The following is a 12396-nucleotide window of genomic DNA, read 5'->3' as shown; positions in this document are numbered from 1 at the left end:
AGAAACTGAGCAAATGAGAAATAAGAGAGAACAGAACCTAAACAATGAAAGGAAGAGGAAGCAGGGAGTGGTGCTCAATGGTTAATTCAAAATAAGTTATTTCCCTTTCAGCTGTAGAAGAACCCATCTCCAGATCTGGGGAAATGAGATCATAATTGCTTCAGGATTTTTGTAGGGTTTTTTTTTTTTTGGTAATCATACCCAGTTACTGATTTTACTGAACTTAGCAAGTGTACCTCTCCCTTGGTTTAGTAGGACAAATTACAAATGAGTACTGCAAACATAATTGCAATCTAACTCTATTCCTTAAACAACAACAGCCATACTTTATTATAACTTTATTACGGCCAATTGGCCAGCACGACAACAGCCATACAACAAATTACAGTATGTAGTAAATTGAACACATATTCATCAGTTGAGGTGTTAGTGCAAGATTTGATTGCAGGATTCAACATATGCTGTATAGCAACCTTAGATGCAATCCTTAAAGTCCTTGTTCAGTGTGAAAAGAATCTAATCTTTATCTATGGCAACTGCAACTCCTTTCCTTCCCAGCAATTCCACTTCTTCTGAATTCAACTAGTAAGAACAGCCCTTCTTTTAGGATTCCTATCCTAAAGAGGATTGTACAAACTTTAACCACTTTGTTCTAGTGACCCTTTAAGCAAACTTAGGTGTGGTACAGACTGCCCAAATGTGCTGTGCTGGCGCCGATTTTAGGGTTAGGGACCGAGCACTAACCACACGGTCCCTAACCCTAGTATGGAGTGGTGGCGCATTAATGACGGCGTCCTGTGTACACGGTGGCTGCCATTGTGATGTAAGCTCTGCGCACTGTCCGCATGGCACCGTGCGTCGCTTATATCATGAGTGCGCCAGTGGAACACTCGTGACATCACTCTGGCACTGTAAAAAGAACCTGGAAATACCAGATTCTTTTTACTCCGGAGGGAAGCTGCGCTGTTGGTGGCTGCTGCTTCCCTCCATAGGAAAATAGGTTGCCAGTAGGCCACCGTTTTTTGGTGGTATGTACTGGGCCTTAGAAAAATTTACTTTTTGGAGTATCACTGTTAGAATCTTCATGTCAGCTCAATTCTGGGAGGTGTATCCATGCAGTAACTTTTCCAGGCTCTGTCTTTTATGTATGATCTAAAACTAGCCATCATTACCATTCCACTTCTCTGTGTGAATAGACAATTGCCTGCTATAAAGCACAAGAAGATGTGTAGTTGTATTCTGCCATATAGTTCATTTTTGCATTGTAGCATCAAGAAAGATGCTGTGTAAGGCAGCATCAAATTTCTTTATTTAACCCCAATTTTCTTTTTATTTTGGGATCACAACACCTAATTTCTTTCTTTCTCGTTGAATTTATATCCTGTTCTTCAGTATTCTGCCCCCAGTAAAGCTTACATTTCAACAAAAGTAGAATTCAGTCTATAAAAAGAGGACACAACATAAAGTGTACACAGTGGATAGAAGCAGCATATAAAACCATTTCAGAGTTAGTGAAATTATTAAGTGTTTTGGAGAATTAAAAGGGGGAGTGCTTCTTGGGACAGTATTCTACAGCCACAGACTTGAGGGGGCTCTGTAATGTACTACCATCCACTTCAGCTAAAATTAAGGCTTGTAAGAAGATGTTAATATAAAGATGGTTTGATATTGAGGCAGGTGATGCTTTAGGTGCCACAGTCCAAATGGCTTTACTGTTAAACACTAGCAACCTGAATTGTTAATAAGATGGACCAAGAATCAGTATGGGTGCTTTTGAATTGGCAAGATGTGATGCCAAAGGCTGCCGCCCGACTCACTGGGCAGGCAGCGTTGCCGCCGGGTGCCTGGCGCCACGGAGGTCTGGCATGCCCCAGCATGCTTTGCTGGGGCACGCTGGCCTCCAATTGGGCGGCCGAGGGGGGAAAAGGAGGGACTTCCGCCTCCTGAGCGACGCTTTAGGAGGTGGATAGTCCCTCTCTGTGGTCGCCCCGGTCCTCCAGGGCAGCTGATTGGCTGTCTGTTCCTGGGAGCAGGGTGACTCCCCTCTTGGCCCCCACCTTTGGAATAGGCCTATATATAGGCCATGCGGTGTCCTGCTCGGTGCTATTTCTGCTTGGCTCTGCTGCTGAGCAGAGCTGGGTTTCGGGGAGGCAAGCACAAGGGGCTTGCCCCCTCCAGACAGGTGGGGGCTTCCTTCCCCTCCCCCCCTTACTGTGGTCTTGGGGGATAGAGAGTGCGGCGGCCGCCATTTTGGGCTGGGCTCCCTGCCATGGGGCCCAGCTAGTGAGTAGTTTTGGCTGTTTTCCCTCCCCTCCTGTATTTGGATAGGGCTTTTGGTTTTGGAGAGTGTGTGGCTTGCCCAAGGACACCCTGTGTTGGGCTTGCTTGCTGTTCTCTGTTCAAAAATTTTTCAGCCTGGTCACACTCTCTCAGCCACCTGTTTTGTTATTTGCTCTTTCTAACTGGCATTTGCTGACTGTTTATTCATCATGCCCAACAAAGCGGGGTGTAAAAAGACATCCTCGGCAGTAGCTACGCAAATTACGTCTGGTCAATCTGGGGGACTTCAGCATATGCCGGCCTTGAATTTTAATGCCACTTCCTCCTCTGATACTACGTTGGGCTCAAGTTCCAGAATTGTTTCTACATCAGGATCTTCACGTGTTGGGCCATCGCCAGCTGTTCATTGTTTGTCTCAATCGGCAATGTCAGAGCTGTCATGTTCCATTGCTGAGCTGATAGCAAAAGCCACTTCACCTTGCCAGCTAAGTGATCCAGAATCTCCTTCACTTCCGACAGTTGCCAGATCTCCTGGAGCCTCATCTTCCAGCCAAGTACCTTCGGCAGACCGTGACAAGACCCCTGTGGCAGCGAAGCATTCTGTTGACTTGTCGTCATCCAGCTCCAGTTTGACGTCGTCATCTTCCAGTTCGGACAGCGAGGTGTTCGGCAACGTTGATGGTGACAACAGATGTAGACGGCGCAAGAAAGGTCACAGAGCCAAGAAAAGACACCGATGGGCTTGATCCTCACAAGCTGCTCAAGATGCTTTCAATGCTGTTAACTCACCTTTACCTTCTGGCAGAGATTGCTTTTGGGTTGAGCATGCCTTGGCTCCAGGCCTGCCGTGCTGGGCCATCAAGCATCGTAACTGGCGACCCGATCTTCAGGGGGGTTGGGTCAACCAGGAAGCACAAGGGTTTCCAGTTTGCGCACCTGGAGCGTGCCCTCCTGGCTCTCATCTACCTCACAAAACCAGGAAGCTGATTCTCAGAGGCTGTTTTGTTGATGTCTTTGGTTTGGTTCCTCTGACAGGTCAAGCAGCTTTGATGGTTACCTCGTCCAAGGGAAAAAAGAAGGCCCCCTTTTCCCCTCCAGTTGACCACAATTTTGACAATTGGCTAGAGGGTTTCACCGTTTTTAGGGCTGTGGTTTCCATGGTCTTCCCTGAACGGGCTTGGCAGCTCGACAGCCATTTGCTGCATGTCCTTAAGGCCAGAGAGTTTGCCGGCGAGGCAGCAGCCATCGCTTATGATATGGCATTCTGCTAGCATGCTTCCCAGAATTCTAGAGAGCGATGGGATCACCTTCATTCCGACATTTGGCTATTGAAAGTTAGAAGTCAGGCCATGCCGCCTGCATCTTCCACTTGCTCTGCTCCTTCCGATAGTCCGGGCCTTGTTTGCCGAGATTTCAATGTTGGCAAGTGTTCTCGCATGCAATGCAAATTTGATCACCTTTGTGCCTCTTGCAGAGGTCCTCATGCTAGGCTGTCCTGCCCTTTAACCCTTCCCAAATTTCTGGCCTCGCAGATTCCTTGCTTTTCCTCTCTGCACAGCGGGGGAGCTGGCCCTGCTCCTAAATAGCCATGCTTGAGCTGTTGTTGGTTCACCTGGTTCGTGTGGGTGCTCCTATCCCTTACCTTTCTCTTGGCATGTTTGATCACTGGATCTTTGTGCTGTTTTGTTTGCTGTTTTGCACATTGTTCAGTTCTTTCATTTTCAGGTTTGGATCGAGCACTATCATTGCGGTTTTAGGCTGAGCTGCTGCCCAGGCGGATGACTGCGATTACTGGTTTCCACTCTGACAGTGTTGAGGTTGAACCTGGCTTTTCATTGGTGGACATTATGCGTTTCTACAATGTACATCCACTAGGTTGAACACGTTGATATGTTTGCAGCTTCAGCCGATTTGGACTTAATTTTTTTGCATGGATCAGGCCGGCTTGGCAGCTTCTCTGAACCCGGTGGGTGTTGCGTTCGGGGTAGGGTTGGCGGTGGCATTCCTTCGGAACGGCCTTTGTGGGGGCAGCAGAGGTTCTGGATCGGGTAGGCATGATCTAGAAGGTTGCACAGCACTGTATTGGGAGTCCCTATGGGACATGGGAACGATGAGGGCATACATTGTGGTCATTGCGGGGGCCATAACGTGACACCGCTTCCCGGTGACTAGGGACTTTAGTTAAATGCAATCTGCGGGTTGCATGAATACGAGAGGGCGTTAATCTAGCCCCTAGCTCATCTCGATGCCTTGCTTTATATGACATGCCATTTATCCTACAACGGTGGGTTGTAAGATGATCCAGAACTCATGCTTTTGGCCAACCCTACCTTTTGCTGATGCTTGCGTTAATAAAGTTGTGGCCTTTCCTCCACATGTGGCTTTGCGTTTTATTATGGCGACGCCCTCACAGGCAATATCCATTCCTGGTTAGCTGTCTAGCAGCTATATTTTAACTAGCTGGAAAATCCAAGAGGTCTCACAAGGAAGCTCCACATGTATCATATTACAGTCATCTAATCTGGAGGCTCTTATATGTCAGTTGTTCACAGATTTTTTTACCCTTGTGACCCCTTTTACATCTACATGTGGACGTCACCCCCCCACAACGTATATGAATTCATAATACGTGAATAAAAATGTTTTCTTGAGTGTGTGTATTTTCATTTGCACATTCATGTATATTCATGTTTTAAAGAAATAACATTGTTCAGATTAAAATAGTTTTATTTAAATGAACTCAACATTAACTCTATTTATCACATAAATATGTACATTTTACACATTAAAATGTGTAGGAAGAGGAGGGATCAGGGCCACCAAGTCCCATGTCCACCCTCACCTCCTGAGCAACTCTTATGCCCCCTGGGGTCCTGCCCCCCCTTTTGGGAACAAGTGTTATATGTTGTTTCATTTTTAGAGGGCTATTATATCCAGATAGTTTCTGCTACGAATGGGGTCTGTTAAATATACAAATGGTTGCAAAATATCAGACATAAAGGAATGCAAAAGCTTAATCTTTCTGATGCTCATAACACTATAATTTTTGTGCCATCAGATCAAAAAGGCTATCTCTCTGGAAACTATGTGATAGTTTTCTCAATGATGCTCCCTGATACTTATTAGCATATTTGAAGAACATTCTTACCCTAAACCCAAATAGAAAAATGATACGTGTTAGGTACTTACACTGATGTATCTGTTATTCTCCACGCCCCCCCCCCCTTTCCTCACAGAATGATAGAAGCTTAAGGAAAAATGTTTATGAAATCTAATTTATGGTGTCATTGTAGTAGGATAAGGGAGGCACAGGAAAAACATGGTGCTAAAAGGCTGTGTGTGGGCTAAGAACATTATCATAATTAATTTCACACAAAGCCCTTTTTCATAGTAAGCAAACTTCTTGTGTTTTAACTCTTCTATGCACCATTGCCTCAGTAATTTCTAAGGAGGGATAAGAAATAGCAGCCTCCTCCTCTTTGTTATGTTTGAGAATGTTTAAGCACAAAGTGGCAAACCCATTTACACATTTTCTTTGTATTTTCAGTATAGATTTTGTACTGCTCCAAAGACTCTGCCACTTTGCCTTAAAATGTACAAGGGAAAAAATACCCCTGGTAGTCCCTAATGCACTCATCTCATACCATTTGCACTACAAATTCATGATGCTTTCATGACATCATTACCAGCACTTGGAAAATTGAAGGCTGAAATGAACCATGGGAGTTATTCTTCGTAACACCCTTTCCCAGAAGCATGGAATTCTCTACCATGTTTTTTTTTTACTTGATGCACTCATTTAGTCTCCTTAAAGCCTTTCATGATGGAGATGTTACATTCCCACAGTATCCCTACACAACAGAACGATCACTGCTTTTTAAAAAAGATCCTTTATATCATCTCTGACACAATCCCTTAAAAGCTATTTGCCTGACTGTTTTACTTCTTTTTTTAACACAAAAAATTCTCTTTTTGTAAAATATCCTTGGTGAAGAGCATAAATGCCCCCACCCAACTATATGTATTTTTACATAAATGTATATGTAGCATTAGACTATGACTTTTCCACTATTCCAGGAGTGGGGAAATTGTGACCCTCTAGATGTTTTAGACTACAATTCCCAGAGTCCCCTACTATTGATCACACTGGGTGACAGAGATAAGAGTTGTAGCACATCTGGAGAATCAAAAGTTCCCCACCTCTGATTTATTCCATTGGTTTCTTTATCCTTTATCCTGTTTTGATGCACTTGTCTAACTCTAAAGCTCATAGAATGAGAGCCAATGGGGCAGATACTGTCAGGGGAGGCCAAGAAGGGTTCTGGTGTCATTATATGGTGGTTGGTAAAGGAAGAAGAAGTAGAGCTGGGGGCAGGGGTACTGAACAATATGATAAGTGGGAGTTGCAAATATCACTCGGGAGCACCAAGTGAACCCTTCTCTACTTGTCAGGCTTCCAGATGCTGCAGTAACTAACTCGATATGAAAGGCACCATAGCAATATGGTGGTGGAAGGGACCTTTCTATTTGATGATAAATGTGAAAGTCCTGGTGAAGACAGAAGCTGGTCCACAGTTTTTTTTTTTTTTTGGTTTTTTTTTTGGGGGGGGGGCTATGTAGCCATGTTCTAGAAGAGTTTCTTCCTGATGTTTCGCCAGCAGGAAGAAACTCTTCTAGAACATGGCCACATAGCCCAAAAAACCCACAAAAACTATGGATGCCCGCCATGAAAGCCTTCGACTTCACAAGCTGATCCACCTTTCAAAATTCATATCAAAAGTAGCAGAGCTGATGATACTGATAAGTTAGGTAGGGTAGAGAAAATTAACATTAACCTGATTAGTATAGCCTCATCAAACAGCCACAGTGGTATAGTTGTTTCAGCATTAGACTATGACTTGAGACCAGAGTTTCAATCTTTGCTGGGTTATGAAAACGAGTAATCACTGGTCATGCTCTCAGAGCCTCAGCGAAAGGCAAAGGCAAACCCTCTCTGAACAAATCTTGCCAAGAATACTCTGTGATAGGTTTGTCATAGGGTCACTGTAAGTCAGAATTGATTTTAAGGCACACAGCAGCAACAGGAGTCTCATCCGTTAGTTGCATGCTGGTCTGCACTAACCTCTGCTGGTCTTTATCCCCTCTAATTCATAAAGCTGAATATTGTCATCACTTTTACTGATGATACTTATTTCATTGGCATTTCTTTTTTCTTTTGTCTTCTTGCTTCTCACCTGTCCCAAGACATAAATCAGCTTATTCTAACATGATTTGTTGTCTAATTGCTGTTGTGAAAGCTTGTTGAGCACTGAAACTGAGGTAACTATAATCTTCTAGACCTTCTTCATCTGCAACAGCAGCAGCAACAGACATCCATATCTGCTTCTTCCCCAGTCTCCTGGGACATCACATGTCCTCAATGATTTCTCAGAGATAAAAGCCTCGGATTTTCTTTCTTCTTCAGCCATTTCCTTTAGCTTTTTATGGGGCACATTCCATTCATTTCTGCTGGCTTAAGTTTACTCAGAGTTCCTTTGTGCCTTGCTACTGACTGGCCAGCCTGACCTCTCATTGCATATGAAAAGCCTACTGATGTTTTCCATCAAGCCAGGTCATTTTTCCTATGCCAGTCAGCAATGTGTTGGAACTAACTATATGCTCCAAGGCTTTGCATGCTCCTTGTTGTACTTTGAAATGTTGTAGAAAAACAAGCACAGCTGTCTTGGCATCAGACAATTACTGGAGAATTTGAGAGGGTTTTTGTTTTGTTTTTATAATTAAGATGCTCCCCCTCTCTTGTTTGTATCTAAGGGTTTTGTTACCTTAGGAATGGTTTTCAGCATTGTCTGGGTTCCAGTGGGTAGTAAAATCCCGATTTTTAAGTTTTGCACATGGCTATTCCTTTAAAAATAGACCTTAGCCTCTTTGGTTATTAGCAGAGCAACAAATGGTCAGTTCTCTTCAAGGTGAATAGTACCCAAAGTTTGTCAGAGTATTTGGGCAGCCTAGGCAGAAAATCAGAGACATAGAGCAGACACAAACAGAGACATAGTGCAGACACAAATTTTCAAAAATGCTCTATTTTCTTTTTCTGTTTGGGAAAATACTGCAGGGCATTGTGGTTTCTTCCAGATGATGCTTTTATTGAGCAATCACCCTTCCTTGTGTGCAGAATTTTTACAGGGGTCCAACTGTGGTAGTCTTTCATTTGTTCTGTCTTTTCCCTCCTTTATCAACAAATAAATCTGTTAAAGAGAAAAAGATGAGATAGTAGTGCTAGGAACTGTCTTTCCCCAGTAGCCTGTATTTTTTGCTGTCTGCCTCAGAGATAAAGTCTGCCTGTAATAACTTTTAGAGACCATTTGTTCTTATCATATGCTGGTGGTAAATGCAGCCGGCCCTCCATATTTAGGGGTTTGACTTTTGTGAATTTTATTATTCACCCTTTTTTTTATTTTTTGCTGCCACCTCCATTGCTGCACTATGCCATTTTTAATAGGGACTGCAAGGTTCACAAGACAGCAAACATTTGGTGAGGCTTGTAAGCCCCTATTAAAAATGGCGTAGGCAGTAGCAGAGGCAGTGGCAAGCCAGACACCCACATCTGCCTTCTGAAGGAACTCTGGCACCTCAAAGCATCCACTGTGGCATCCACTTTTTTTTGGTATATGTGTGAAATATGGGGTTTTGTGGGGGGGGGGGAGGGGGGTAACAGCTATGAAAGAGGCAAAGCATTGGAGAAATAAGTTGCTCAAAGCCAACAGATTTTGTCCTTCTGTTGCCACTGCTGTGTGACCCTGGATAAAGTGCAGTCATTGGTTTTATGTATCAGTAGAACCCATACTCTCAAACAGGCATGGGGAAAGTGCAACCCACTGACAACATGTAATCCCCGGGCCTCACTTTTGTGACCTCCTGAAGCCCCCCTCCAGTTACCCAAAGATCCCAGACCCCTCATTTCCTTTTTAAAAAGGTATATATTTTTTTCATCAAAAACCCCAAAATGTGTGAAAACTTCCAAATGCTTATAGTTACCATTTTGTCTGAGATACATAGACCAAAGAATGTATTTTAGCTGTGCTCCTGGGGATTGTGTGTGCAGTCAGTGGGTTTTCTTTGTGCTGAGCTGGGCTGGGTGGACTTCAGCCTCCCTACTGTTGACCATGACTTTTGCCTATGTGTTTAGTGAGATGTGCAACTAGAGAAGCATCCTCACTACCACCATGGAAATAATAATTTCAGCTGCAGCTTGATCATATCCATGTTTAAGTCAAACTGATTTCAACTGGACTTGTTTTCAAATAAAATGTGGCTAGAATTGCATCCTCAAATGCAGGATTCTTGCTTAGACAAAAGTTGTCATCTACTTCTTGTGAAAGTTTCTAGATGATCTATCATAGGTGTTTGCAATATGATTTAAAATATTTTTCCCCTCCCTCTGTTACAGGTCAATGGTGTGGATTTAACTGGGAAAACCCAAGAAGAAGTTGTTTCCCTGCTGAGAAGCACCAAAATGGGAGGAACAGTAAACCTTCTCATTTTACGCCAAGAAGAAACATTCCATCCAAGGGAATTGGTGTGTATTTTATTTTGCTTTTCTAAGTGGCAGTGGCATTTTAGACAGATATGAGCAAATAGTCTGAAGACCTGCTGTTAAGACATGTGTGGCCAGGAATGGAACACAGGAAAATAAGCTTCTATTATATTTCCCAGGGATATTTCTTTTTAACAGCAGTCTTTGAACTGGATTTCCACCTTAATGTGTGAACTAATGCTTTCAAATCACAGGCGGTAGTGAATACAAATTATAAGCTGTTGCATGGACCTTGCTTCAATGCCTACAGACAACTGGATTATTCTATGTCTTTTGCACTTGTGTGTCCCTGTTGGAAAGCTTGCTGTTTGTCATTCTCTCTCTCTCTCTCTCTCTCTCTCTCTCTCTCTCTCTCTCTCCCCCTCCCCCTCCCTCTGACTCTTTTAAATTAATCGAAAGCAAGATGCACAAATACTATGTTTTAGAAAAGAGGAACTTGTATGGGCATAAAACACTTGTTTTTAATACAACAGCTATCCCCAGGTGGCAAAGACACCCCACTGTTATTAATTTAGCAAGGTGATTCAGATAATGCCTTTTGTATAATTTAACTGAAATGAAAGCTATCATTGTATTTAGACAAACTGTTCCACAAAATGGGCACCAAAGGTTCCACAATTATTGTCTAAGCCAGGTAAGGTTTTTTTGTTTTTGTTTTTGTTTTTTGTTAAGAGCAGCGGTGTAGATGCAGCTGTTGTTGAACACATAAATCTGCTGGATCAAACCATTATCCCAGTTTGTGTGCTCCAAGGCTTTGAACAATGATGCAACTAAAGTTCATGTTCTTTGGCCAGGGATTTGGACTTGTTCATCTCCTAATGCTCTTCCATAAAACAAATCACATAATATTTCCCTCAGAATTTCTTCCTGATACCACAAAGAAACCAGCTGCTTTCATTTCTCACTGGTGCATTGGATGTCAGGAGCAGCTGGTAGATCCCATGCCACCAGGGTAGAAAATTGATTCTTCTTCTTCTTCTTCTTCTTCTTATTATTATTATTAACCTTTATTTATGAAGCGCTGTAAATTTACACAGCGCTGTACATGCAATTTTTTTTAGTTAGACGGTTCCCTGCCCTCAGGCTTACAATCTAAAAAGACATGACACAGAAGGAGAAGGGAGTGGTGACGGGAAAGGGTAAGAGGTCCAGCAGTTCCTCTCTACCTCCGAGGCCTGGACCAAGGCAGATGGACTGGAGGGAGGGCTTGGCTTCATAATGGATAGTTAATCATTATCCAGGGAAAATACATACTCACAAGTAGGATAATACATATACAGTACATAGCAATACAGGAAATGGATCAATAAACAGTCAACAACAGAACATCAGATAGTAAGCGACAATTATGCGATGTCTGGGAAGGCTTCTCTGAACAGGATGGTTTTCAACTCTGTTTTGAAGCTGGTTAAAGAAGTGATGGCTCTTGCTTGTGGAGGAAGAAGGTTCCAGGAGTGAGGGGCAGCAAGTGAAAAGGGGCGAATCCGGGATGGGGCAGAGGAAATCCTGGGCTGAGACAGGAACCCTTGACTACCAGAACGGAGGGCCCGAGTGGGAAGGTGAGGAGAAAGAAGGTCTGATAAGTAAGGAGGGGCCAGTCCATGGAGGGCTTTGAATGTCGACAGCAGGAGCTTATACTGAATGCGGAAAGGGAGAGGGAGCCAGTGAAGGGATGCCAACACAGGAGAGATGTGGTCAGAGTGGTGGGTGGAAGTGATAATGCGTGCAGCTGAATGCCGGGCAGAGATTAAAGGACGGAGGTGAGAAAGAGGAAGTCCAGCCAGGAGGACATTACAGTAATCGAGTCGTGAGATCACTAGGGCATGGACCAGGATCTTGGCAGAAGAGGCGGAGAGATAAGGTCGGATTTTGGCAATATTGTACAAAAAGAATCTACAAGCCTTGGCTGTGGTCTGGATCTGAGGGATACACAACAGAGAAGAGTCAAAGATAAAGCCAAGACTTCGGGCTTGCTGGACTGGTTGAATGGAAATGTTGTCCACAGAGACAGAAAATGAGTGTTGAAGGGTGGGCTTAGGAGGAAAGACAAGAAGCTCCGTCTTGGACATGTTGAGCTTCAAACGCCGATGGCGCATCCACTGTGAGACAGCTGTAAGGCAAGACGAGACTTGCTGTTCAAGCCTTGGAGAAAGGTCAGGGGCAGAAAGATACAGCTGGGTGTCATCGGCATACAGATGGTAGGAAAAGCCAAAAGAGCTGATGAGTTTTCCTAAGGACAGTGTGTAGAGAGAAAACAGAAGGGGACCCAGAACAGAGCCCTGGGGAACTCCAACAGATAAGGGAACAGGAGAAGAAGTCTGACCCCCTGCAACCACTCTTCTGAGTTGTACATGAACTGTCCCTGTGTTTGAACTAGTCCCCTCCAAGAATCAGTATCCATCTTCAAAAGGAGCTACCATGAAATCAAGAATGGGTTTGCTGTCCACTTTTGCAGTAGATCTGCTGACTGCCCCTCTTCATTGTTGCAGCTAGGGATGTAAATCCTTGCTTGGTATGATGGG

The 12396-nt window shown here is 43.7% G+C and overlaps 1 protein-coding gene across 2 annotated transcripts in view; it reads left to right on the top strand.

The window, feature by feature from the left end:
• Positions 1-12396, top strand: part of LOC149310016 (partitioning defective 3 homolog) — a 654223-nt gene that overhangs the window by 373307 nt on the left and 268520 nt on the right. For both annotated transcript variants that reach the window (XM_089533491.1, XM_089533492.1), the window contains exon 11: positions 9728-9856. In XM_089533491.1, coding sequence (XP_089389617.1) covers positions 9728-9856 — 129 coding nt within the window. The remainder of the gene's footprint in view (positions 1-9727; positions 9857-12396) is intronic.

This window comes from Sceloporus occidentalis, unplaced genomic scaffold (genome assembly GCF_023333645.1).
Source record: "Sceloporus occidentalis isolate IW3139 unplaced genomic scaffold, rSceOcc1.0.p SCAF_7, whole genome shotgun sequence".
Taxonomy (NCBI): Eukaryota; Metazoa; Chordata; class Lepidosauria; order Squamata; family Phrynosomatidae; genus Sceloporus; species Sceloporus occidentalis.
This window is presented reverse-complemented; position numbering and strand designations above follow the sequence as displayed.